The 23,369-nt window shown below is 43.6% G+C and overlaps 1 protein-coding gene across 1 annotated transcript in view; it reads left to right on the top strand.

Moving 5' to 3' along the window:
• The window catches only part of LOC138288212 (lysozyme C-like), a 139,728-nt gene extending 128,695 nt beyond the window's left edge, over nt 1-11,033 (top strand). Inside the window, exon 4 of the mRNA XM_069229591.1 lies at nt 10,635-11,033. Coding sequence (XP_069085692.1) covers nt 10,635-10,701 — 67 coding nt within the window. The 3' untranslated portion in view covers nt 10,702-11,033. The remainder of the gene's footprint in view (nt 1-10,634) is intronic.
• The last annotated feature ends 12,336 nt before the right edge of the window (nt 11,034-23,369 follow it).

The raw sequence follows: 23,369 nt of genomic DNA on the forward strand, positions 1-23,369 counted from the left end.
GGGTCAGCCCACTTTACCCCGTGGCTCCCTTCACTCTGAGGGGCTATAAAAAGTGTCTGCACCTTGTTCACTTCTGCCTAAAAATAATTTCTTTCTCTTCATGATTAAACTGCTGTTAAGAGTGCTTTATATTTTACTTTGTATATTAACTTTAAATACCAGCTATTTATTAAGCCTGCACTTTGGATGCCCATTCAGATGGTGATTTATTATATGTCTCATTTTTAAAGTTATACCATGTTTAAGTAACGTTTTAGTTGTCTTCAATTTGAGTACTTGATTATGAGGTGTTTTATTCATGCCTCTTTTACTAATAACAATAATGATAAAATCCACGGCACAACTGCACGGCTGATTTAAAAATATCACTAGTAAAATAGCCATATTAGTGATCTTTTTTCATTTTACATTTTAATGCAAACATGTGGCAGCCAACTAAGTTGTATTTTGTTCTTTTTGTGGCATATGCTTGCAATGAAAAAGAAAAAAATAACTATTGCACATCTTGCAAAGGCCAGAGCTTTTGACTTTGCCAATGCTTGTTAAACGTTTGGTGTTCATTTTTGGTTAGCAAACCTTGGCAATGGCCCTGAGCAACAAATCTTTGTTAATTCTTGGTAATAAGCTTAATTATGCTCCTGAGTACATTTAGGTAAGGTTATAATGACAATTTTTCACACCATATGCAATGGTTAGGACAACTAGATAACTTCATTTTTAGAGTTGTTGTTTTTTATTATAAACTAACTGTAACATAAATGGCCCATCTTCCAACAGATATCTTGTAAAGCTGGACACAACGATGCACTTTCTTCACACCTTCAGCATGATTTATATATAGTCAGCTTGTGTGCAGGTTAAGTGCTCAGATAGGTGTGACAGTGCACCAAAAATTACAACTTTGTGGTGAAGTAATGTGAGGTTCATTGCTTCTGACCATCCTCTGATTCTGCTCTAAGAATGCACACATTTCTTAATTTTCCAATACCAATTCACCAACAATACTCCAGTAATGCACTTTTCTGTAGTAAGTACAACTGTAAGTGTGTGTTATAAATGCATGCAGCACATACATTACACACAAATATCACATTATAGTTGTGCAACTCATGCATAATGTGCACACAGTCACAATAACACTTTTTCCAGGTAAGTGTCTGATTCAACCTGAACAAAACCGTTATGAATCCCCCTCAAAATTTACAACCGTATTGCTAACCACCTCAGATGATACTTTTCTTGCTGATCTATAGATAATTGAATATTTGAAGAAGGCAAGGCCTCAAGCCAATGTGCTTTGCCCACTTTGTTTCGTGTTTTAGAGGAAAGCCTTAGCTATGGTACTGCAAACGAAGGGCAGTGTTCACTGCTACTGTTTTAGAGCCACTTTTTCGTCGCTTATACATTTTGGGGGATTCAGTGACTGTGTTTCACTTGCACAATATGGAGTGTGGGCCAGTGGATAACACTGACATTTTAGTTTCTTTTTGCTTGCTATTCATATTTTTGGTGTAAATTTATTAACTAGATTGTATTCCTCCTAAACTACAGAAATTGATATGGCCTTCTTAAAATATTTAAATTTTAACTGCAATATTCTTTTGATGTTGGTGTTAACGCACCACCTTCCTTGGAGAAGGGCTTTTCACTTCTGAGAAGCAACCAATGGCAAGCTTGAGATTCCTCTCACAATTCTGCTTCTTTTGTTAGGAATTATGTTGTTTTCACTTTGAGGAAGCTTGGCCTTTTCATATTAAGGATGAAGCTTCTCACCCCCAAAGCTTAGCAATCATGTTTTCCACACTGTGGTAGATAGGGCCTGTTGTACAAAGGCCTTTTGAATTTCTTAACGGGCCAAATCACAATTTCAGCATGTTAAGAGATGCCCAGATGTGGTTCCCTTGCTCACTGTGCCACTGGATTCAAGCTAGCCTGGCTGATGAAGGGTGATACCCTGAAACCGGTTCCAGGATGCTTGTTTCCAGTCCAGAGAGCACCTGGCCTGACAGTACGAGCTGTACTGTTCCCAGGGGGAACAGGGTCAAGACTGATTTGCATATGACTGGGTCCAAACCGGGGTGGCATGGTGAGCAAAAGAGCGACGGATTAAACCCAGATCTGTGACTGGGGGTGGGTGTTTGAAAAGTTTGAACACGCCGTCCATCATCCTTTTGTGTTACTATAGTTGCCCTAAGTGGGAAGGGTATGCCCAGGCGTGGGTCAGTTGCTTGCTGCGCCACTGGATTCAAGCTACCCTGGCTGATGAATGATGATTTAAAAAAAATATCTGGTTATTAAACATTGTGCATAAACATCAACACAATACACTATTAAAGCATTCAAGATTTTACAATCCGTCTACATACTTTTATACTCTAGTACGGTGCTATTGCATTGTGTTGTGTTGAAATATAACTTAAAACTGTGTAACTGGTGGTTAGAGTCACAACTGAATACCAACATGCGCGTACCAATTTCGGAAGTAGGTATGGGCTACGTCAATCGGAGGGGTGGGTGGAAAGGGGAAGGGAGGGTATGTATCATCTCTGGCTTCAATGCTCACCACATAGATGTCCCAGATTTCGTCACCACACTGTATCAGGCCCTTCTGTTGTAATTGGCGTAGTGTTTGCGTCTCAGCCTGCGAGTGACTAAGCAAGTCGCGAAGCCAGGCGGACTGTCGGGGAGCGTGCGGAGCCTTCCAGTGCATGGCAATCAGGCTTTTAAAAACTGCGAATGCTAAGTCTATAAATCTATGTGGGTGTTTGCTATCCTTGGCTCGGTGGCGTATGCTGAGTAAGCAGGATTCAGGTGTGGGAGTGAGAGTATGGTTCGCAATATCTGCTGTGATGTTAGTGATTTGTTGCCAAGCCGTATTAATGGAGTGGCAGTTCCAGACCATATGGTAAAAGTCAGCCACTGGAGTGGCACATCTAGGGTACACTGGGTTTGTGTTCGGATATCTCCGTTGTATGCGAGCCGGAGATAAGTATGAGTGGTGGACATAAATAAATTGGGTGTACTCCAATCTAGTGTTGCGGGACACTGTCTTAACCAGTGTGAGGGCTGCGTCCCAGGCTTTTTGAGATAATGGCGTAGAGAGGACGGCGTCCCAACGGGCTTTTGCACGTATCAGTTCCGGGCAGGCCTCTGTTAGTAGTCCTTTATATAATTTGGTTCTGATGCTTTTTGTTTCTCTTATAGAAAGAATTGCTGTGAGCAGATGGGACTCACGTGGTTCATTATTGCCGGTGCCCCATAGGTTAATAAGTAGACTTTTGGTGGCATTGTATGTCAAGAAGGCTCCTGATTGCATGATCCCTGCCGCTACAAGTTCCTCAAAGGTGCGCATTGTATAATTTGAGTAGAAATCCCCTGCGTTCAATGTGTGTACGACTCGCGTATCATGGTGTTGTGAGAGAGCTTGGGCCCCCGGTAATTGAGTTAGCGGCAATAGAGGGGAGTAAGGAGATGAGGGGGACTTGCCTTGAACGTATCTGTCCCAACAAAATCTCGCAGCTTCTAGCAGAATGGATTTTAACGGCGGGTGGGGAGGGTCAGCCAACAACGAAGTTAGAATCGTTAGAGGTGCAGTGTATGCGCGCAGCGCTTCACTTTCTGGGGATAGAGGTGCACTAAGCCATGTAGTGAGCCAGAACAACTGTACGGCAGCATAGTACAGTTCGAAGTTTGGCATGCCCAATCCTCCCACCTCCTGTGGGTATTGTGTTATAGATAGCGCCACTCAGCGTCTGTCCCTACCCCAGAGCAGGTCCGTCAACAGAGAGTGCAGCCCATGGAAGAACGAGCGAGGCAGGGACAGCGGGAGGGCTGTAAAGTAGTATAGAAATCTGGGTAGGATGAGCATCTTGGCTATCTCTACCCGACCCATAGGGGATAAGGGGAGCGAGCACCAAAATGGCAACAAACCGCAGGTGGATCTCAGCACTCTGTCGAGATTGCCCTCTTTTAGGTCGGCTGTGGAGTGATTAATTTGTATTCCTAGGTATTTGAAAGTTGTGTGTGACCATGCTAATTGATATTGCGTCAATGCTAGGTGAGATTTGCTTGTCACTGGAGTAAGTGGGAAGATGCATGACTTTGACCAGTTTATGCGCAATCCGGAGGCTAGCGCGAATGAATCCAGTAATGACATTACCCCTGCCATGGAAGTGGAATGGTTGCACAGGTAAATTAGGGCATCGTCTGCATATAAGGATATAGTGTGATATGAGTTAAATTCTGAGATGCCCCATATGCGTCCGTTGCTACGTAATTTGATTGCTAATGGTTCCATGGCTATTGCGAATAATAAGGGGGATAGTGGACAACCTTGCCTAGTGCCTCTGTCTATAGGAAATGCTTCAGATATAATTTGACCCGTTTTGACACGGGCTATAGGTTTAGAGTACAACGTTTTGATCCAGCTGGAGAAGCCGTGTCCAAAGCCCATTGCTTCAAGCGTGCGCATGAGGAAGTCCCAGCTCAGCGTATCAAACGCTTTTTCTATATCTAGGGACAGGGCCACTGCTTCTGCCTCCGTAACGTGATTCATAATGTGAATTAGTCTTCTAATATTTAAAAAGGTGCTCCTTCCCGGGATGAATCCTGACTGGTTGGAATGTATCAGATTTGGTAGGAAGGGAAGTAACCTATTAGCCAGTATTTTCCCTAACAATTTACAGTCTGTGTTTAATAGGGAAAGTGTTCTATACGATTTCACGTCTAGGGGGTCAGCCCTGGTTTTGGGAGAACGACTATCAGGGCTTCGCGCATGGAATCAGGGAGTTGTAGCTTATTTCGTGCTTCATTGAATACCTCTAATAGTGGTTGTAGGAGGAGAGCAGCATGGGAGCCAAAATACTCTACCGGCAAGCCATCTGATCCTGGGGTTTTACTGCGAGCCATTTGTGATAGGGCTAGGCGGAGTTCTTCTATAGTAATGGGACCATCTTTAGTATCTATATTGTCGATGATGTGTTGATTTAGGGGAACCACCAACAGAATTTCAGCTAATTGCTGTCCAGTTGGCTGGGGAGGAGGTGTATATAGAGCACAATAGTATGCAAAGAAGGCCTCATTTATTTCTACCTGGGTGTTGATGATGTTACCCAAATTCAAATGTATCTCGCCTATGGGGGAGGATTGTGTTGGTTGGCGAATCAACCATGCTAACAGTCTGCCTGACCTCTCTCCCTCAGCATGTTGTTTCGTCATGTAGTGTCTATAGTCATGTTTGCTTAACCTAGAGTCTGCCTCTCTGTAGTTAGCTCTGAGCGAGTTGAGTGCAGCTAATGTAGACTCATTCCGGGAGGCTTCTACCTCAGCTTTGCGGAGCTTGGTCTCTAGTGCCTGCAGTTCTCTGGTTAGTGTCTTCCTAACCCCCACTGTGGCTGCAAGGCAGTGTCCGCCTATTACAACTTTGTGGGCATCCCATTCAGTAGCATGAGTTGATGTTGTGTTTTTGTTCAGGGAAAAATAGTCAGCTAGACACTTGGCTAGTTCCGCGTGAAAGGGAGGTTCAGTGAGGGCTTCTGTTTGCAGCCGCCAAGTTGGTATGCGAGTGTGGGTGCTGCCCCAATCTAAAGTTATATAAAGCGGGTTATGATCGGAGATAGAGCGGGCTAGGTACTCGGATGCATTTACTTTTGGAGTTACGAATACGGATGTAAAGAGCATGTCCATCCTGGTATACAATCTGTGTACAGGGGAATAGAAGGAATATAAACGGTTAGTGAGGTGTCCCAATCTCCAAACGTCTCTCAAGCCATTGTTGGAGACCCACTTAGACAGATCCGTAGATGCATGGGTAGACGGAGCAGTGTTGAGCGGGGAAATGAGCGGTCTATTTGAGTGTTTAAGACGCAATTAAAGTCCCCTCTCCATATGCAATCCACCATAGGGTCACTAAGATTGCCAGTGGTAAGTGTACTCAGAAAGTCACGTTGATTTGTATTCTGGGCATATAGCGCTATCAGTGCTAGAGGAGAGCCATCTAGGTCGCCTTCTAATATCACGTATCTACCGTTTGGGTCGATTTGCGTTCGAGACATGGCGTATGGGACCCCTGGAGCGATCCAAATCACCACCCCACGAGCAAATGTTGAAGAGGTGGTGCCATATAGTTGCCCTTTCCATTTTGATCTTGTACTTTCCAGTTTGGATTGAGATAGATGTGTCTCTTGCATTAGGGCTATGTGTACCTGATGTCTCCTAAGAATAGTGTAAATCGGATGCCTCTTACGCGTTGCTGCCATGCCTCTAATATTCCATGTAAGTATCTTATATTTTGGGGTATATTGTTGAGTTTGTAAGGTCATGGAGGTTTTTTAGGTTTGGCTGGGTGACGGTGATGTGTGCCATCCCCCCCTCTTGTGTTGATGATGTGCCCATTGCCCTCCGGGGTTAGCCAGATCACGTCTCTTTTATTGGTAAGCATGGTTTTGTTGGTATGGCAAGTGTTACATGGTTTAATATGAACGTGGTCCCTGCTGAACAGTGTGGGATTAGACCAATGAATGAAGAAGTAAACAATAACTATATATAACTTCAACTGAGGTTGTGGCAAGGCTAGAAAAAGTTCTGGTAGTTGCCAATGTGAAGGAACAGTCCATATGGAGTGGGGGGTGCTGGCGAATATTGGTTCCAAGACATTGGGTTGCCTGGCACGAGTTGCACTTGCTGTGGGACTTGCCATCCAGGACCATGATTGACTAAAATGTTATGTTAAGGGACTCGTGGCTTCACCTCACAGGCCCCAGACAACTCAACCAAGCAGGTCGTGGCATAGTGGGTTGAGCACAGCGCCAGGCACTCGGGGGGTTAGTTCTTAGTTGTTTAACAAATGTCGTCTGCCGTGCGTGGAGTAAAAGTAGGGCCTTGATCAGAATCCGCCGAATCTGAGTTTACTTCGCGGTCTAGTTCCCCTTCGGTTTGAGTGGACAGGGTTGTCGGTGAAGTGTTGACAAAGCGGGTCGTAGCCTGCAGGAGGAGAGAACGTTCAGTACAAGATTGTTCGAGTGTCAGTTTGGCGCTGTGTTTTTTACTTTGCCTATGTCGAGTTTTGGGAGAGGACCATTGTTCCATGGGGTTATTGGTGACCACAGGGTCGGCCAGGCCTTTAGCATGTAGCCAGGTCCAAGCGTCTTCTGGTGTAGTGAAGAAGAGTGTACGTGTGTCGTCTTGCACATGTAGTCTGGACGGGAACAGCAGTGCGTACTTGATGTTATGTTCATGAAGACGTTCCTTAACCTGGTAGAAGGAGCTACGTTTCTTTTGCACCTGCCCTGTGTAATCTGGATAAGATGTAATCTCGGCATTTTCAAATCTTATGGGCCCTAATTTACGGGATAGTTGTAGGATAAGGTCCCTGTCACGATAGTTCAGGAGTCTTGCTATCAGCGGTCGGGGTTGCACCCCCGGCGGGGGGGGCTGCCCGGGACCCTGTGGGCACGCTCGATTGAGAAGAACTTCGGGATATTATCTTTGAGAATTGTGTCTGCGAGCCATTGTTCCACAAACAGTTCCGTGCAAGGGCCCTCTGCACGCTCAGGGAACCCAACTAGTCGGATGTTATTACGTCGTGATCTTCCCTCTGCGTCCTCTGCCCTGCGTTTTAAGTCTTCGATTTCAGTTGTTAGATGAGACACCTGTGCTTGAAGGTTTTTCACATTCTAAGGGAGGGATACATTGTCTTTTTCCAGTTTCTTCACCCTGTCAGCCAACGCATGTTGGTCTGCACGCAGTACGTTGAATTCTTCTGCCACTGAGCCAATTTTGGCTTCCAGGGTGGACTTAGTGTCAAGGATAGCTTGTAAAATCTTTTCGAACTGTGTTGTGTGTGTTTGCAAGGTTAGCTCCATCTTCTGCAGAGCTAGTTGCATGGCACATTGGGCCTCTGAAGAAGGGGGGGCGCTGATATCCATATTGCCCGGGGGTGCAGGTGGGGTTTTCGGTTTACCCATTTAGTGTCCACAGCACTGGGGGGGCAACTAGTAGTATAAGCACGATTAGGCCATTAATGTCTTGCAGAGGGTGGGGTTACCACCTTACCTTTCCGGTGCCAGGCGTAGAAATTAGTGCTAGTGAGGCATGTTATTTGATACCCAGTGTTTGGTGCTGTATTTTAGCGCTGCGCAGTGTGCTCACCTTATCTACGGATATCGTGTGCCAGTGCTATGACACACTGTGATGACAAACCCAGTGCCAGGGCGGCGATGTGTCCAGGATGTGAGGAGTACTCTGTGTAGGCAGTGGGCGCACCAACCCAGTGCCTCAGCATGCCTTGTATACAGTGGTTTGTCGGTGCAGAAGCGGGTCAGCGATGAGATAGACGCCCCTTTGGAGGCCAGCGATAGTGACTCTCGCGACCCAGTTCCGCTGCTGTTCACTACACATGGGCAGGCTCCAAAAGGGGGAGGGATAGCTGTCTGCTGCCACACAGCGACTCGTCCGTGTCGCCGAAGGGTGTGCAGCCCCCTGCAGCCTTGTGTAGGCGCTTGGGGCCCTGCCAGGGGCCTCCAACTTGGTTACTCCGGTCGGTGCAGGCGCGTTGGTGGCCTCATCACAGCAGCGCGCAGGCCACTCGTCGAGTCTTGGGGGGCCTCAGCCTGTACAGGCCCAGCTCAGCACAGGTGTGATATTCCAGCGCCGCGGGGGCCTCATCCACCCTTACCGGAGCTTACCGGGCAAAAAAAAAAAAAAGGGGAGGCGGTGTCCAGCCGAAGAGAAAGTAACATGGGCCCCAAGCCGGGTTCAGCGCTACGCTGGAGCCACAGTCTCGGGGGGGGCGCACTTGAGTGCTTCAACGCAGCGCAGCCTCCGGGGCGCGGGTCCGATTGATCCCCAGCGCCTCTTAGCTCCCCGCAGCCCAGGGCCGGGGGGGTGGAGCCGGCCCGCAGCCTTGAGTGGCGCGCTCACCAGTTGCAGTCGCGGGTGACGGTTTAGCAGGCCGCGAGTCCCTCATCGGTGTGCAGTTCTAGTGGCAAGGCACACTCCTTCAGCCAGGAGAGGTATCTGCAGCAAGAACACAATCATTTTAGACAACCATACATGAATGCTTTACAGTCAGCCTGAAAGTGTGAGATCTTAATGAAACATACCAAACAGGAATTACTAGAAGAAATTCGAGTGAAGGGCCCTTGAGCACTGACCCCTTTGCTGAATCCTGAGCTTATATATTTTTCCCCTCTGCTCAGAATATACTGAAATCTTTATCTTCCTTGCTGCTGTGTTACTTCACGCAACTAGTCCTTTTTCTTTAGCCAAGGCGTTCTTATTCAAACTCAAATTGCTAGGGTGTCCTTGAAGAAAACGGGGATACCAAAACTAGAAGTGCCCAGTTAGTGCACTAACCTCAGGTCTGTGTAGCGGGCTGGAATAGATGGACCTTAAACAACAGCAAAAAATGGTTGTAGTCAAGGCAATGGGGGCACAGTGGCACCAGCTGATCAATCAGGTTCCAGGGTTCAAAATAGTTCAAAGTTGTCTCGAAGAGACGGAGTTCCCGAGAATGGTTGATGACTCCAACTTTCAGGTGAAGATATCCAGGTTATTGGAACAAATAAACAACAAGCAAGCATACTAGGAAAGCTTGAGGTCAGCAGGAAACAGCGCTTTTAACTAAAAAGCACCACTTGTTTGTTCAAACAAAAATTCTGAGTATTTGCACTTCAACGGATCTTGTAACATTGCACTCCAACTAAAGTGCATAGCTTACCTAAATATAGTGCATAGCAGAGTGTATGGCACCTGCCCAACTAGAAAACAGTGAAAAGTGCACAGAAGAGTACATGGCACCTGCCCAACTAGAAAAAGGTGAAGCACGAGTATTAGAGTACAAGGCACCTGCCCAATCAGAAAACATTGAACAAAGCACAGCAGAGTACATAGCACGTGCCCAAATAGAAAACAGTGACAACAATAGGGAACAGACAGCACAGGCAAACCAGGGTATGACACGATATTTCTCTTATTTGCATAAATGTATTTGTTGAAGAAGAGGAATACAGTAAGTAGAACAGTGCGGGAAATCATGACTCACTGAGTTCATCCAAGAACTCTGCATCAGCACACGGTGTGTAATGAGGTGTTTTACCAGTTTGTTTTATTCAAAAAATCTTTTAAATGGGGAATTCCTACAGTAATAAAGCCCCACTTTTTCACATCGCATCCACTACATAATAATTCCACTTTTTCTAGGAATTTATTTGCCCAACCTACATTTGGCCATCCATGACTCTTTCCCAGGCTACTGGCAACAACAATGAACCAGCCTGCACGTTCACTTTCAAATTAGATAGGGATCTAATGATGATGCGTATAACCAGCTCCATCACCAACAATTGTATGAGTAGCTAGCTCATCCCAGGCATATGAAAGAGTTGAGAATAAGTACTTGGTAGGAGAAAGGAGGCAGGCAGCATTGTTTTATTTTTAGTTTGTCTGTGAATTGTCCTGTACATCATTACAATGTGCCCCATTTTAAAAATAAGTGTTTAATTTGCCCTCTCATTGGCTCTTGAGGTATTCATAGAATTTATTAATTCAGTACAACGATATTTCTTTATGTGCTATTTCTTCTCTGTTTTTTTCCATGTGATTGAGTCTAACCAGACATATTTTTTGTCCTACAGGGTTGCATGGAATACGTATTGCAAAGAAAAAGATCTCTCTGAATGGATCAAAGGCTGTGAACTATAAATTGCTGGATATTAATCACAAGCGTTTGTTACAAGAAACAACAAAATGATAATCATTCTGCTATGCATCATTCCTTAAACCATTTTTAAGAATACCCACTTGAACTATTTTTCTGGATGCTTATTTTCATCCTCTTAAGCGATGACAATAATGCAGATTTGATACTATGTGCAGATCATTAGCAGGCGCTGTGGTTGCTTTTACAATGCTCTAAATGTTGGCTTTGCGTATGTGTCCTGTGTTGGCTGGACTTGATTCTGTTATTCTCTTTCATTTATATTGCAATATATTTCTGTCCTGCATCACTGCAAATAATAAAGTTTTCAAGCACACTTTTAAATTGGTAAATGTCTGTTTATCTAACGTGAGGACAGTAACACAGAGAAATGATTTAAATGTTTTCCTTTTTTTGTGGCCCAGTGAGATCAAAGCATTTTTCATCTTGTCAAACCTGTAGGACAGCTTAGAAATACCGGCCTTCTTCTGTGAATTGAAACTAAGCCCATCCTATGTAGAAACAAGATTGAACTATACGCATTTTCTGGTGTCTAGATAAAAATGTTATACTCAGATGAGGTATAAGATTTAAAATATTTTACTAACACCTATGCTGCAATATTGTTTTCACACGTTACACTGCACTGATGTGCACAGAAACCAGCCATCTTTGGAATAATGTTACGAGTGAGAAATGCCTTGAAGTTGAAGTGTCTGGAGTGGGTTGTAAAGGTTTCAACCCATCACTGATTTGCCAACCATGGAAGGAACAAGGCTTACAGCCTGGCAGTATCCAGACCAGCTCTACCACATACACAAATAACTCTAGGGAGGTTGTAAAACCGTTGGTGGTCGTTTATTGCCTTGAGCCTCAAAACACAAGAGCGAACCCAACTCTTTCCAGGGGTTTCCATCTTACTTTGTGTCCATGTGTGATATTAGCTCTCCAGGAGACCATGCGAAGACAGCTGATATTGTTCGAGACACTATCTCAGTGTGTGTGTTGGAACATCTAGTGCATGAATGATTTCTGCAGTACTGCATCGGCCTACAGGATTTTTGGCACACCTTATTCTCATTCAGTCATTCCTGCCCCCACACTGCATTGCAGGCTTGGAGCAGAAATGTGATTAACACGGATATGTGTTGTTGCCTCACAGCCCTCCCTGCCTAAAGCACCAACAGAAGCAGCATCATGGTTTAAATAAAGGACCCTATCACCAGCAATAAATGCTGATGAATACGTGTTTTTACAGGTGTGTGAATACCGAATGGTACATAAAATGTGGTGCAAACATAGGGTGACACGAACTAGAGTTTGGGGAGTGATTGTTGGACACCATGATACTAAGAGCCATGGATCAATTCTCTGTCATTGTACCCACTTTCCTATTTGTGAATCATGCACTCTTTACATTTGGAAGGAGACAATTATTCAATGCACTAAAAGCGTGACCCCTCACCTTTTGTGGGGAACTGCCTGGACTAGTACTGGCAAAGCCAAATAAATTCACACTAGTAGGGAGGTGAGCTTTGTTGCCTTTGGAAATAATATTGGGAAACTCAACTTCAGGTAGGCAGTGACTAAGAAAGGGATTGTTGGAATTACGCCTTCAATGAAACATATCACTGCCTTGGTATGAGAAGCTGTTAAGTTCCTACATTGCCGAAGTAGGAGAACACTTGACAGCAAATAGGGCTCAGTGAGCACAACCTTGCCTCCCTTTAGGAAGACCAGCCTAAGCAAAAGGCAATCCTAATGGAAAATACATCTAGGTATTTATCAAGCTAACCAAACACACATTCAGGAAGAAATAACGAATTTACAATGCCCACATGTTTTAATAAAATATACAACTTTAATAAGAAAAATGAGAAAAAAATGAAGGGTTCAAAAGACTGAGAAAACGGAAGATTTCACTACCACGTCTGAAAGGTAAAAATGGGCACACTGAAATACAATGGAAAATCAATAATTATGACAAATATTCTAAGGGACCTCAAAGGAGCTGTCTTGGACCACCACTCCCATCAGAGCCAACTGTCTTTTTCACATAGAGGAGCAGTAGAATATTCACACGTGATCTGAACAAATGCACACAGAAATGTCTTTACAAAAGAGTAAGTTTTGCATCAATGAATTTTATACTTTTAATATATGGGGTAACATGCGCCTATAGTTTTATTTACATATGGAGTAGGATTAGACGCCTGAATGCCATCAAACGTTTTAATGGACACTATAAAAAATCCATATATTTTGCTGAACACCATTTGTCTGCTACAGGTTTTTAAAATGTGCATAATTAGTAATAAAATGTATTGATTAATTAAAATGTATTATATACTATCACAGTAAAATATAAATCACTTCTAAAAATGAAAGGTCAAAAATACCATAATGTGAATGTGAGAGCTGTCTCAATTACTACATATACTGAAATATGCACATTACTTAAGCCCCTGGATTCACTTTTTTTCTTGTCCAAAATTAGCTTAATATATTTTCGATTCACTGAATAGACGTTCAGGAGATTCTTATTATGTTTAAAACGAAACAAAACATAAATATATCACCTAAAAACTGTATAAAAGAAGACATTAATGCTGTAATCTAGCAATCAATATGTCCATATATATATTCAGATGAACTACAAGTTGTCAGCTATTCCCTATGAAAAAATACTTTATTGGCTTGTTGATATTTCTCGGCACATATGATTTAAACTAGGGCTTTGGTACGTTTTCCTCTCATTAATCAAGTTTAGGCAAAGGTATGTGTGTAAAAGTGTTGTATTAATTTGCCTGTGTCCCCTTTATGCAATATTGTGTTTGATGCTCCAAACGTAGTACAATAGTTTATTCTACCTTTAAAGAAGGTCCACTCCATGTAGTCTTGGTCCCTTTATAGCAGGGAAGTTACAGGCTAACCAGCCTTAGTATATGGTGAGAGAGCGTAGCTTATATAATCTATATTAACATGAAATGTTTATGAACTAATATGTGATAATGCCGCATAGAAATTGCATTAATACATTTTGCTTAAACGTGCACATGAAATGTGACCACGGGGAGTGGCTGCCAATGTATACAGGAACTAATAGAAATGACTAATGTTGATAAAAATTATATTAAAGTGTGGTTTTGTACTAATTACTAATGATTATGTTATTACAATAATGCTAAATGAATCTTGTAGGCCTTAAGTTAGCATGAGCCGAAGCTTAGCTGCCTGGCTCTCATATCAAATGGATTTTTCCTAACGTGCAGTGTTCTGACTCGCAAAAGGACATGACCTCTTGTTTTTCTCCAAACTAGAAGCTGAATGTAACCATAGTGGACCCGTTCTCATGAAAATTCACATTGCTTGTAGAAAATATTAGAAAAAAAGCAACAGTGTAAATTAGTGTAATGAACAAGGTTGTTTAAACCGGTGAAGACAATGGAGCTACTGACCAAAAGATGTGCAGAGAATTACAGAAGGATGAAATCATACCGGACGTGCTACCGCTGAAGATGTCAATTACATGGACCAATAAAATGTCTGTAAAATAAGATGGGGTGAAAAATTCATGACATAACCCGTTTTCTAATAGGGTAAAGGTAGTGGGGTAAAACCGTAAGCCAATGAAATTTTAGGGGAATGTACAACGAAAAAGGGATAAAAACCCATGACACGGGGAGCCATTTGGAGGTGGGTTAGGGAATGCTATTGATTTTATCCAGAAACTTTGTCACTCTGTTTGGTGACTTTGCTGATTTTCTTAGAACCATCCTTTTCCTTAGATGTGCCCATTTACACCCTTTCCTCCTTATGAGGGAAGTGCCCCTTTTGCCCCAGAGCTGAGTTCTGACTGATGGTGAATCGACTGATGTCCTGAAGACGAAGACTGAATCTGAGTGCTGACCTAAACCTTGGAGGGTAACTATGACAATGATATTGTGATTTGTCTGTTTGCTTTTCCTTTCTAGGTACCAGCTGCTTACTTTTGACAGAGACCGTAGCTAGATGTTTTCCAAATTGGTGTTCTAAATTGTTTTGCATGAAGCCCAACATGCTAATGCTAATCAGTGGTTAGGACAGGGGTTCACTAAAATTGACGCAAATTGACAAACGACTGAAACTATGCTTTTTTGAACTGACGCATTGATGATACTCTGCTAAAGTTGATCTATGTACACGCCGTGTTATGTTCTGATGTTTGCTGTTCTTGCTTTAATGAAATCTTATCAAAATTGCCATATCGTAACTATGCTGTTTTGTTTCTTGGTTTTGAGATTAACGCATCTGCTCTTATAATTGTAATAAATAGGGAATAAAATTCGTAAAATTCTACTAAACTGGTGTGGTTATTCATGACTGCAAGGTCATGGTAGTGTCTTGAATCGATTAATGCCTTTGACTAAAGTAAAATGCATTGTGGTAATAAATATTGATGACATTACTGACGTATTGATTGACATATTGATTAGCTATCTCATCCTAAGGTGTCTCTCAACTGGGTCAAAAGATTCATTGGCCTAAAAACGAGTCCTAATGTGTAATAAAGTATCATAAAGGGACGCGTTAGCAGTTCTGGTAGCAGAGCGACAGTTTGGCCCTTGGGGCCCTAGGACGGAGAATTATTGTTTAGATTGTTTTTCAGAGATAATGCAAACTGGACATATGATGTGTTTCTAAATTCCCCTTGACTTTCCCGGGATCTCGGAGCCTGCCTAAGTGAGTTGGGAATGTTCTTGGCGTTTTAGCATGTGTGGTGTAGGATTTGCGCTTGCTCAGCTTATGCATTTTGCAGGTGATTTGTGAAGTTTGTGTGTATTTAGGCCAGGTAATGTTGTTTTAGTAGGAGTGGGCATACTCCACAGTATGAGAGTAGGGAAGTCGGCGTACTTCATGTGAGTGTGGCGCTTTGTGCAAAAAAATTATCCATGTGGTTGGTTGTCATTGTACAGACCCATCGCGGTCTAAGGCTCCGGAGTATATTGACAAGTGTAGGAGACACTTGGGGTTATGTTGTAATTTGTGCGGTTTAATAGGTCAATCAGGCGTGGTTGACAAGTCGAGTTTGAGTCAATTGTGTGAATGGAACCTTCGATGGAGATTTGGCAAGTTCTAAAGTGCACCACAGCAAACCATTGAGAAGTCGAGAGTAGGATTTGCAGGTCGAATTCTGCTTGCGGGTGTGGGAACTGAGAAGGAGAGAGTAGCGGCCTCATGTGAATTCTCTGTAAAGTTCTGAAGCGGTTGTGTACCCTTCCTGTAGTAAACCAGCAAATTTGAGTTGTTGTTGTTAAAGGTGCTCGCAATATGTTGCATTAGTTTGGTGTGAATCCAGTGAGGGGCGGAAAATCCGTAAGACCTTGTCAGCTGCAGTGTGTGTGAGTGTGGCGTCAGTGGTACCGCGCTAAGATAGGTCAGTTGCCGAGAGGGGTCATGCACGGATTGGCAGCCGTCCGTGAGAGGCAATAGGTTAAGAAAGGTGGGTGAAAAGTGTCCTGGGAATTAAAGTCACTTCCTGATTAAATACAGACAAGAATAAAAAGACGTAAAGATGAATTTTATCAAAGCTTTTATAAGCGCTCTGAAAGGAGACGCATACATTATAGCGAGTGAAGGGTAGCCTACACCGCCTGAGGGTGCTCCAGCTTTTATAGTCATGGAGGAAAAGGGTGTCGCGCCTTGCCTATGGATGAAACAGTGGCGCAAATTGACAGAAAAGGAGGGATGTTTGGCGTTTCCGGAGCACGAACGTTCAATACAAGAATTCTAGAGAATTGAGGTGGATGTTAAGTGTACAACAGCCACCTCTGAGGCCAGCTCAGTACGAGGCATTAGCAGTCTGGGATTTAATGGCCATACGACAAAGAGAGCAGAAATTCGAGAGGAGAATGAGAAGGGCAGAAAAGACCTTAGCTGAGGCTAGATGGGACAATGAGAGCAAAATGTGGAGACGGGGGATAGTCGACGGACTTAAATTGTTCCCAGCAATAACACAGGGAGATGAAACACAGGGAAAGAAAGCCACTTGTAAGACAGATATAGACTCTAGTAAACCAAAGAAAACTAAGAGGTCTTGGATAGAGAAAGACGACTCAGATGATGAAGAGTTTCTCAATCAGTTGTTAAATGATCGCCCGCCACCTTATGCAGTAGATGACGATGCCCCGAGCACTAGTGCGGGTCCTGGGAACCAGACGCAGGAGAAAGGAGTTACTGATACAGTACAGACTAGTGATACAAGTTTGATACAGAATGGTGTCAGTGTACCCATTGCGCCAGACATGCAGATACAGTTGCAACCTCCACCGCAGATACAGAGAATCTATCCAGACGTCCCAGTACAAGAGACTACTACGAATCTGGTAGTGCCGCCTGACCCGATATATACAAAATCGAGGTTAGTGCAGATTGAGCCAACTCCACAATTGCTGCCTCAGCCGCAGCAACAGCTGATACCAGGGTATAGTCCAGCAGCAGGACCTCTGTTAATACCTGCCCCAGCCTCAGTGAGTCAAGCCTTAGGAGTTACTGCTCCACGGGGTTTGGGACCTGGTCAGGCACCAGCTGCCATATCACTACTGATTACTGTTGGTCCACCGGTGCCATTGTATGCGCAAGGTAAGCCTGGTATGTGTGATCAGGGAGTAATGACCCAAGATGCAATAAGAGGAGGGTCTATAGGAACTCCCCAGTTAATGGCCCCGGGAGAGCAATCAGTTGAAGGACCACGGTCCTTGCAAGATCTTAGCCCGGTCGAAACACTTTTGGAGGCAATAAGACAGGCAGGGCTAGGTATGCTAACCTCACATACAATAAGTACGAATGCTTCACAGTCGCCAATGATGCATGCAGGGAAGATTTTGTTGCAAGGTTTCTCTGTGCAACAATTAAATGAGTGGTTAGAAAAAACATATGTTTCACAAAAGACTGCAGTAACTGCAGAGAAGGCAGAAAAATCTGGGAAGGATGACTACCTAAACTTTGTAAGACTGGGTGTGGAAGCTGCTGAACTGGTGGAAGGGACAATAAGGGTAAACAGATTAGAATCATACACAGAAGCAGAATTGAGATACTTGTGCCCTAAAATCACTAAAGAAGTGGGCAAAGTGCATCAGAGGTTGGCGAACCTGGCTGACAAATACAATATTGACATTGAGAATACTAAACATTTGAAAAGGAGTTGCAGATTAGATTTTGACACTAAGGATTTTGATCACATGAGGTCAGCCGGAATAAAAGCGCATCTTAAAGAAATATTGCAGAGTGCACAGATTTGGGGAGCCTTAGAAAAGTGGGAAGGCAGATGGGCAAAGAAAAGAGATAAGGAAAAAGGTGACAGTCCGGGATCAAGTCCGACTAAAGCTTCACCGGATACTGGGACAGTAAAGATATTACCAATGAGAGAAACCACTGGAGGGGTTTTAGTCCATGTACCGTGGTCCAGGGGAGACATTCTGTCTTTCACAAATGATTACCCCATATTGAGGGAGAAACCGATAGAGTGGTATCAGCAGACCGACAGGTTTGTGAAACTTGCGAAGTGTCTCTGGGAAGACTTGAATACCTTGTTTGAGATTATTGTTCCACCCGACTTATGGCTTGAGTGCAAGAGAGGTGTAGACTGGCCAACACAGGAGCAGGCAAGGGATAAGGTGACTGGAGCACCATCTGAGGAGGTGATGAAGTACTATCATAAAGTGATTGAGTTTTTGAAGCAAAAGGTGTCGCCGAAAGTGACTGATTGGCAGAAAATCGACCGGACCTCACAAAAGGATAAAGAATCAATCCATGCTTACTATGATAGGTTGTTGAAAGCATTCAAACATTACAGTGGTACTGAGACTATTGAGCTGAAAGAAATTAACCATCTTGTGTTCAGAGTTGTTGAAGGGCTGAGACCAGAGGTTAGCCAGATGATTAAGAATCATTTGATTTGTTGGCAAGCAAAGCTGATTGATGAGGTGTTGCAGTATGCAAAATACTGTAGTGACAAGATAGAGCTAAAGCAGAGAAAATTGAAGGAGAAAGTGATGGTGATGCAGATAAGGGCAGCACAGGCAGGTATGCAAGGGAATGGAATCCAGCAGATGGTACAACAGCAACCGCAAGGGAATAACGTGTTTCAGGCACAACCGAGAGGCCAAGGTCGAGGTTTTGTAAATCGTGGTCCAGACTTGAATACTGTTGTGGTTCAAAATGATGTACAAGGGATGAAAAAGATGTCACCATGTCACGCATGCGGGGCGTGGGGCATTGGAAGCGGGAATGCCCGAATTCGGTGCATGATGGTGTCGTTCAACAAAGCACTGATTTCGGTACATTTCAAAATGTGAGAGGCCCAAAAATGAGAGGTCAAAATCAGAACTTCCAAAATAACATGGTACAGATGCAGGGTTTACAGCCCATGCAGCAAATGCAAATGCCGCGTGTTCAACCAGCACAAATGCAGCAGGTACAACAGCAGGTTCCTATGGTACCTAGACAGCAAATGCAGTTGCCATTAGCTCCAATAGTAGAGCAACAGGTGATGCTTCCTCAGCAGGTCACAGGTCAAGTGATGAGTCAAAATAATACAGTACAGCAGTTCCCATTACGTGGTGAAGATGGAATGAATGATGAATGGTCGGATGATAGTTCAGACAATGAGGAGTGCAGGCTTGCAGCATCCCTAGAAGTAGATCAGAGGGGACCCTATGTCGAGGGAAAAGTAATAGGTCACAAGGTTTCATTCTTGGTCGACACAGGAGCTACAAGTTCTACACTCAGAAGTGCAGAGGTTCCGAAATTGCAACTATCAGGACGTACCATAAGAGTGGTAGGAGTAGCAAACCAGTACTTGACAAATCCAATTACTGATCCAGTTTAGGTTGAGATTGGAAACTTTCAGGGACTGCATAAGTTTGTAGTCTGCGATTCAAGTCCTGTGTCCCTACTGGGAAGAGACTTACTGTGCAAAACGAAGTGTTCAATTACCTGTTCTAATGATGGAATTGAGGTGCAGACAAACAGTGATGATGAAGGGGATGATGGTCAGTTCTCAGAGTTAGAGACAGAAACCGCAAATGAGGATTACCCGTTGATAACCTTATTCCCGATGCTTACAGTGACTGACTTACCAGCTGAGTTACAGGGAACAGTGACAGAGAAAGTGTGGGATTTAACAGGAAAGGAAGTGGGACTGATAAAAGGAGTAGAACCGGTTAAAGTACAGGTGAAGCCGAATGCAGTGTTTCCCCAGGTGCTGCAGTATCAAAATGGCACAAGATGTCCTTATACAGGTGTTGCAGATAATTGCGGACTTTGTAAAGCAAGGAGTTCTGAAGGAGGTATTGAGCAGCCCATGTAATTCACCAATAATGGGTCTGAAAAAGCCTTGTGGAAAGGTTCGAATTGTGCAGGATTTGAGAAAAATAAACAAGATTGTGGTAAAATGTTGCCCCATAGTACCAAATCCAGCAGTGATTATGTTTTAGGTTCCGTGTGATGCAGAGTGGTTCACCGTTGTTGACCTGTCACAGCCAATTTTTATTCAGTTTCAAATTCCTGGACAAGGTGTACCATTGGCGCAGAATTCCTCAAGGGTTTTCTGAGTCACCATCTATCTTCAATCAGATATTAAAAAAGGACTTGGAGTCTTTAGAACTGCCTTTCAGTTCAACTCTAGTACAATATATTGATGACTTGCTGATTGTGTCCAGAACAAAAGACGACTGCAGGTATGACACAATTGCCTTACTAAACCATTTGGGAAAGAACGGACATAAAGTGTCCCCAAAGAAGTTGCAGTACTGTCAAAAAGAGGTGAAATACTTAGGACATTTGATTGAGAAAGGGTCCAGGAGAATATCAAAAGAAAGGGTGACAGCTATACTGCAGATGAACCCCCCCGACAACAAAGAGAGATGTCAGGATGTTTTTGGGAATGGTGGGCTACTGCCGCCAATGGATTCCTAACTTTTCGATTACCTCTAAACCATTGATAAAGCTGACAGGCAAGGAAACTAAGGATGAACCGTATACCATAGTCTTGTCCGAGGAAGAGCTTGAGTCATTCTTGGAATTGAGAGAGGGCATGTGCAGGGCACCAGCTTTGGGTAAGCCTTTTCTACTGTTTTGTCATGAACGTGATGCTTGTTCATTGTCTGTCTTAACACAGGTCCATGGAGGTGCAAACCACCCAGTAGCATATTTTTCAGCTACCTTGGACCCAGTCGCAGCAGCCTTACCGGGTTGTTTGCGTGCAGTTGCAGCAGTTGGTCAAAGCCTCACACAGTGTGAAGGCATAGTGATGGGACATCCCTTAACAGTAATGGTTCACATTCAGTTGAAATTTTGTTGACTCGAACTAAGACTCAGCACATGACAAATGCCCGACTTACCCGATATGAGACAATTATTTTGGGGTCACCTAATGTCTCATTTAAGAGATGTACTGTATTGAACCCAGCAACTCTATTTCCTGTTGAAAATACTGAGATTAATAATGAAGAGGAAGTGGAGCATGACTGTCTTGAGGTAACAGAACTATGTACCAAACCCAGACCTGACATTAAAGATACGCAGTTAAAAGAAAATGACTGCATTATGTTTGTTGATGGATCATGGTTGAGAGACTCAGTCGGAATACTGAGAGCAGGTTATGCTGTGTGTACAATGGCTGGTATTATAGAAGCTTCCTGGCTCGAAAGAGTGTATTCCGCACAAGTGGCTGAATTAATTGCCCTTACTAAGGCATGCCACGCTGCTGAAAATCTGAAAGTCACTATCTATACTGACAGCAGATATGGATTTGGGATTGTACATGATTTTGGGCAATTGTGGTCACAGAGGGGTTTCATGACCTCTTCTGGTTCACCAGTAAAAAAATGGCGAACAGATTAAAGATTTTGAGATCCTCATGGGCAGAGCTATGAGGTTGCCCGCAGTACCTGCAAATGCTCTTGTGAATATCACGGATGATATGGTGTTGGACTACTGCAAAGGTTTGGTTGATGTGGTCCACTCTTTTTCCCACCAGGTGGAGGCCAACACATTGCCACCGATCAGTGATCCAGGTCACAACCTGCAAACCGGTGACTGGGTGGTTGTCAAGAAGCACGTGAGGAAGTCGTGTTTGGAGCCGTGCTGGAAGGGGCCATATCAAGCAATACTGACAACAACCACTGCTGTGAAATGTGCAGGTGTTCCAAACTGGATATATGCCAGTCACACGAAGAAGGTGACATGTCTGACTTATGAGGAACTTGAAGTACCCGAAACAACAGCTCTAGAAGGGGATGTCGCAAGGCCGGAGAGTATTCAAAGGGAAGCTGAGACTGCAGGAGAGCCCACTGAGGACGGCTTAGTCCCTCAAGCAGTAAACGAGTCCGAGAGAGGTGACGGTGAGCCTATCTCAGTAGAGGCAGCAGGAGGACCAAGTAAAGGAGAGGTTCTCCCAGAAGTAGACAGATACGGGTTAGAGCTTGAGCCCGTTACAGATCCTGAGGAAGAAGGGGAAATAATAGAGGAAAGTCAAAGCACACCAGCATCTCCTGAGCCAGTTGCAGGTCCATCAAGAGAAAACACCATAGCACAAGAGGAGGGTGCTGTTCAGCGTCCTGAAAGGCCGAGCAGGAAGAAGACGCATAAAGGTGATAACTGGCCAAAGAAACAAGCTGCAAGAGAAAATATTGTCCCAGGTGAGACAATAGAGGAAGAAATCGACACAACCAGAAGGGAGGATCTGAGTGAAGGAGAATTGCAAAATGAACGCAGACTGAAAAGAAAAAGAGTTGCAAATAGAAGGTACGCAGGTCCTGAATGGGCGTATGCAATGACATCTGAATGGCAACAAGAATTCTTAGCATTCTGTTTTGATTGAGAAGTACCAGGCCAATACTACGGTACCTGAACTCACTTTGAGAAAAAGACTGTGTTAAAATTGAAAATTGAAAACTGAAAGCTGAAGAGACTAATAAATTACCGTATGTGACACTGATAACCTGAATTGACTTTGAAAAAAAACGAATGTGACAAGCTGCTAACCTGATTTGACAAAAGGGTCCTGGGGTGAGCGTAACGCTGTAAATATACGCAGAGAGAAAGAGAGACTTTGAGAAGAAAAAAAAAGAGCTTTTAAATTGTCTTTAAGTTGATTGTCTGCTTCGAGTTATTCTGCTATCTGATTCTTTACGGACCATGGCTTACAATCGAAGTAGTAGCAAAAGGGGTAAAGTGTGTGGTTGGTTAAGTGTTATATTGGGTATTGTGTGTGCAATAATAATTGTGGGTGTGATTGTGGGAATGCCGTGGTTGGATAAGAAAGCGACTAACAATGCTTCAAAACCTGAGACTAACACCGTGGGAAAGGTTTGAGTGGGAAAGGTTTGAGCAAGATACACAAGACTTGCATGAGGGAAATAATTCAAAGGGGGAATTCTCCACTAATGTTTTCTATCGCTTGCTGAATGAGTATGTTGATTCGATGGATGCAAGAAACTGTTATGTGTGTACAAAGATTCCTTCGTCAGTGCAGGAGGGGGTCACATATCATAGTCTTCCTTTAACTTACGGAATATGCTGTAGTCTGCTACTAACAAGATTCTATGACCAGGAACATGTGCAATATTTTTATTCTAATTTAGATGTAGTATTTTCCTTTGTGCCTGTGATTGAGTTTCTGAATAAGTTA

The sequence above is a fragment of the Pleurodeles waltl genome, chromosome 4_1 (genome assembly GCF_031143425.1).
Source record: "Pleurodeles waltl isolate 20211129_DDA chromosome 4_1, aPleWal1.hap1.20221129, whole genome shotgun sequence".
Classification (NCBI taxonomy): Eukaryota; Metazoa; Chordata; class Amphibia; order Caudata; family Salamandridae; genus Pleurodeles; species Pleurodeles waltl.